At 41.0% G+C, this 5,632-nt stretch overlaps 1 protein-coding gene across 1 annotated transcript; it reads left to right on the plus strand.

Moving 5' to 3' along the window:
- The first annotated feature begins 620 nt into the window (after window positions 1-620).
- LOC148024697 (uncharacterized) lies at window positions 621-4,958 on the plus strand. Its single transcript, XM_087693739.1, has 5 exons — window positions 621-961; window positions 3,078-3,301; window positions 3,601-4,421; window positions 4,522-4,671; window positions 4,758-4,958. Exons 3-5 carry the CDS (start codon window positions 4,050-4,052, stop codon window positions 4,881-4,883), a joined length of 648 nt encoding a protein of 215 aa, XP_087549865.1. The 5' UTR covers window positions 621-961; window positions 3,078-3,301; window positions 3,601-4,049; the 3' UTR covers window positions 4,884-4,958.
- Window positions 4,959-5,632: the final 674 nt, after the last annotated feature.

A 5,632-nucleotide genomic window follows, 5' to 3' on the forward strand; every position in this document is an offset into this window, starting at 1 on the left:
ATGCCTCAAGGTAGTGAAAATGTGATAGTTCTAATGATGTTCACATTAAATGCAAAGAAAAGGATGTGGAAATGAGTTTCCACAATTTCTATAGCTACGTGCAACCGTGTAGACAAAAATGTTTGGTTTTATTTGTGAAAATGTGGCGCATATATTGTGTGAATATTTGCAAACATAATAAACAACTAAAGTAAGCACGTGCATGAATACAAGTGTACGTGTATGCATTCCTAGGTAGGGCTACGCACTTGTTTAAACCGGATTGGTGATGTGAAGGTTTTGGAGGTGTTCTTGGTCATAGGTCAAAATTTTGGATGTGAAATCATGGACCCCTCGAGCACATCATTAGGAACTCACGAAACAGTCCTTGTCTCCAACAACACAAGACTTAGAAGAGCACGATGCCATGCTAGAAAGAAATCGAGTACATTCTAAGTTGTTATGGTCGTGAGTAAAACACTTGTCACTGGACGACCAAGAACCGGACTTGCCAACGTTCCAGTAAATATGACCGTGACGCCTCATCCTCCCATGACCACTCGCCCTCGCATAACCAGCCGAATGTCTTTCATGCGTGGAGATACGACGGTGGGTGTTCACACAATGTATTAGTAGCCGAATGTCTTTCTTTCATGCGTGGAGATATAACGACTGCGGCTGTTTTCCAATTACTGCGTTCACACAATCAATTGTTAGCCCCGGTTTCATAATCGGCCATCTAGTTCATGTATATATTCATGGCCGCGTGGAAGGAGCGATCTTCACATCTTTGTTTGCAGTAAAGTCGACAGAAAAGAAGCAGTTCCATGATCGATTCTAAAGGGAATTATTAGGTCTCCCTTCGATGCTCAATTAGTCCGTCGACGTTCGGTATTGACTGACGGCCTAAGAATCGACTGATCGCCGGTTTAATTTCGCATCATCCATGTCTGTTTCTCAACCACCCTCATAAATTCTGATGGTAAGAAGCCTCGAGGAATTATTTGCGATTATTTAAAAACATATAATGTGACTCAGTCCACCAAAACCACTACAAAGTGTACTAGCATTCTTTTCGTGTAGAGCAGCAGCATTTGCATGAACGCCTCGTGAGGGAAGCGACCTCTTCCCCACGCATTCTCTCTCTCTCTCTCTCAATTTCTTTCCTCTTTTTATCTCTTTTTTTTTCCTCTCTCTCTTTCTCTATGTTATTCTCTCTCTAACTTTTCTTCTCTTTTCATCTCTTTAAATTTTCATCCTCTATCTCTATCTCATCTCAGACTCTCTCTCTCCCTCTCTCTCTCTCTCTCTCCAAATTTCCATTCTCTCTTTTTCTTTCTCCAAATCTTTTCTTCTCTAAACTTCTCTCAATCTCTCTCTAGAACTTTTTCTTCTCTAATCTATTCTCTCCCCCCTTTCTTTTCCTCTCTCCTCTCTCTCTTTCTCTCTTCCTCTCACTTTCCCCTTTCTCATAATGTTTTTCTCTCTCTCAAAATTTCCTCTCCTCTTTCTCTCACACTCTCTCTAGATTTTAATTTTCTTCCCCCTCTCCCTCTCTACATATTTTTCTTCTCACTCTCAAAGTTACCTTGCAGACAAGGAAAGCAAAGTTGTTGAGTCACTACAAGAGAAAGGCCCTATAGACGCGCACTGTACACGCGAAAAAGCGGGCGCGTTTATAAGCGCGTGTATCAGCGCGTCTATTCACGCTAGTATAAAAAACGCATCTATATATCCGCGCTGATAAACGCGCCTATAGATGCGAAAATAAACGCACATATTTTTCATTTCTCATAAAGTCCCTGAATATGACCAAACCTCTTAACAGCTAGTATTTGTTTGAATAGGGCATGATTGGATGTATATACGACATAATTACACCTGGATCATACGCTAGGACATGATATACATGTATAGGATCATACGGACATGATATACATGTATATACGACATGATATACATGTATAGGGCATATACATGCATAGGACATGATATACATTACCAACTTTACTTCTTTCTGAGTATTACAAATATACATCCAATCATTCAAAGCTAATTATATATATGTGATTTCATGCCCTATATACATCCAATCATGCCCTATACAAATGTGGTTAGATAGGGCATGATGATTGGATATATATATAGATCAAAGGTTGACTTGTGCATTTGCAATATATATATATATATATAAATATAAATATAAATATATATAAAGAGAGAGAGAGAGAGAGAGAGAGAGAGAACTGATCAATACACTCACATGTCTCATTTGTTGTGCACTTAACCTAGCCATGTATGCCAATTCATAGCATGAGTAGATTGATGTAAATCAGTTGGCTTGTGCATGTGCAAGCTATTCCAATCATGTCAAGGTACACTTATAGCTCACATATAATTTTAGATAAGGTGGACCACATGTAGCCAATGTGCACATGTCCTCTTTTCATCATCTTTAGCCAGTGTGTCCACTTGTTGGTGACTAATACCAACAAGCCAACTACAAATCTCTTATCTATGAAATGTATAAGTAAATTAACTTAGTTAATTTGATGAGGCCAAGTTTTCCTTCCATGGACAGTGTGGTTGGCTATATTCTACTTCAAGGTTATAGGAACTTACAGAAGTCAATGGAGCATCCTAAAAATGACGATACTTTAATTACTATATCAAGTCACTTCATGTACATATCTTTGATTGATTGATGGATAATATGCCTTTCTCTATCTCTTTCGTATACACCTTCATTGCATTATCTCTCTCTAGCTAAAAACTATTCGTGCTTTATCCACCTATTGATACTTGCATGCAATTGTAAGTGGGATGGTCTAGTAAGTCACTACATATGTGCCAATTGACTTGCCAATGTGTTATCTCTTATCCTCAAGCTTTGTTATATATGTCACCATATAGGTCAATTGATTCCCTAAATTGTTCCTGCGCGTCTGTAAGCGCGTGTAATAGGTATTATTTTCGCATATACACGCGCAATTACACGCGCTTACAGACGCGCCACGCAGGTATAGAAAAATTTAAAAAAAATTATGGCTTTCTTTTCAAACCTATGCTTTCCTGCGTTTTTTGCGCGTTTTCTGCAGTTCGAGCTCGACATCACTACTCATGTCTATCTATCACTTCATGAAGACAATGAAGCAAGGAAATAAGAATAAAAAGAGGACAGGAGGAAAGAAGAGCCAAAGAGTAAAGAACAAGAGCCAAACAGCAAGGAAGAGAAGAAGATTCAAACAACTTACCAAGGGAAGGGAGAAGGAGTACAAGGAGCTTACAACCTAGCCGCCACCCGTTGGAACAAGCAAAGAAGGTGAGTTCTTCTTCTCTCTCTCAATCTTATTTGCTTTCTCTGTTTGTTTGTCTCTCTCTTCACATGCTGGATCTTGTCATCTATGGAGGTTTTTTTGCACGTTTTTTAAGCAAGTTTAAAAAGAAATGGTCCAACTGTGCGCGTCTGTCAGCGCGTCCAGATGACAGTGCAGACGCAGGTATAGACGCGCTGACAGACGCCCACAGAGACACAGATATAGACGCACACAGAGACGCATGTATAGACACTGCATGTAATATGTTTTATCTGCACAGGGTAATATGATTTTTCTTGTGTAGATGTGGAATCCTGGATCCTCCAGCACCCCATTCAACAAGGAGCAATTCATGGGGGAGATGACCAATTATCTTGGTCGCTCTCCCACTGCATAGGAGTTTTTCAGTGTGATGCCTGGGACATCTATCACATCTTTGCCTACACAGGGATCAACTGAGGTACATGGATCGACCGAAGCACGTGCATCTGCAGAAGCACGTGTATTGAGTGAGGTAGAGGGTAGTGCATGTCGAGAGAGAAGGGAGAGTCATGCGGGAGGACGAGGAGGTCGAGGGCTTTGTGGGGGTTGCCTAGGTGGTGGCTCTCGATCACCCTCACCGAAAAATGAGAGAGGCGAGCCTCCACAAATGTACTACTCTGTCACTGATGTTGGTGGTATCTTGCATGACTTTGAGGGGAGGGAAGTGATAGCCTACTTGAGGAGTGTCGTGCATGCACATATAAAGATTGCATGATTCCCTTCAAGCACCAAAAAAATAGTTCGTGGCAAGAGGTGCTGCGGGCAGTACATAGAAGGTACCCTAATCCCGAGAATTCACGATTCTCAGATGATTGGGGACAGTCAAAGGTGAGAGACACGCTTCATAACAAGAGATCTCACCTTATGACGTGCACCAAGGAGTCATTGTGGAGACAAGAGCAGGGGCGCCCTGGATATAGCCAACCACCCAATTGCCACCGCAAGGAGTGGAAAGAGGCCAAGAAGAGAGCAGCGGGGAAAATGACAGGTCACCAGCATGCAAAGGCGCGACGTATCCAGATGGCAACCATGGGATCGTCGCATTATGGATCGGGTAGCAGGGAGTCATGGGAGACTGAGTTTGTAAGTATTATTTGATTTTTTTTAAAATTAAATTTTGTAATTTGTTTCACTTCATTATGTAGTGTGTTTTAATACGTTGTATGTTCAAATTGTTTTGTAGTATCATATCGTTGGTAGGATGCCTACTCCTATAGAGGTAGGCTACCATCGAGGTCATAACCGGGCGTCCACTTGGCAGCATTTCTACGAGGAGGGACTCGTCACGGAGGAGCAATATAATCGCGCCATGAGGATTCCACTACCAAAAGAGGTATGTTTTATTTTTTACATGAAAAGTATAGATAACTCTAATTTATTGTTTGTAATGGTATTTATATACCTTAATCCTTTGTGTAGGCAAACCCTGATGTAGTTGAGGATAGCGAAGGGGGGACTAGCAGTAGCGGTGGCGACAATGGCATCGGCAGCGGCACAGGCAGCGGTGGTGGTAGCGATGATGATGCCTCTTTTGAGGAGATATAGAGGAGCCCCATGCATGCATGCCTCCCCTTGGCTTGTAATTTTCATTTTTGATATGTATTACTTTCAGCTAGTGCTTGCGACCATGACGTCACAAGCACTAGAACTCATAATGTAAAAACGTTTCATCTATATATATGAAATTTCGTGTTCTACATACATTGTTTTGTTTTCAGTATCCAATCTTCGAAATAATCTTTCTTTGTTTTCCCTAAGCATACAATTTGATGTTGATGGGGGGAAAAAAAACCAGAGATCATGTGGCTTGCAAAGCCACATGCTCTCTGGTTTTTTTTTCATACCTCTATTTTGCGCGCCTATCAGCGCGTCTAAATTGTAGGATAAATGCGCGTCTATTCTCGTCAAAAACTTGCAGAGTAAATGCGTTTTAAGATGCGTAGATACACGCGTGTATAGACGCACAATATGAATATATCCACTTTTTTATAAATATGATTATATATTTATGTAGCGCGTCAATATGCGCGTCTACGTGGGCGTGTAACTCTAACTATATACGCACTTTTAGACGCGATACGGTAGACGGAGAAATAAACGCGGTAATAAACGCACCCGATATTTTTTTTCACAGTTCAAATATTGCGTCTACAAGCGCGTCTATGGAGCCTTTTTGTTGTAGTGAGTGAACTTCACTTCCCTCACTTGTTTCATACACATTGTATTTCACTGTCCTTATCTCTCTCTCTCGATTTGTTTCCCTTTTCCTCTCCCCATATCTTTTTTTCTTCTAA

Source organism: Lygodium microphyllum, chromosome 15 (genome assembly GCF_053477565.2).
Source record: "Lygodium microphyllum isolate KBCC chromosome 15, Lygodium_microphyllum_v1.1.10, whole genome shotgun sequence".
NCBI classification, from domain to species: Eukaryota; Viridiplantae; Streptophyta; class Polypodiopsida; order Schizaeales; family Lygodiaceae; genus Lygodium; species Lygodium microphyllum.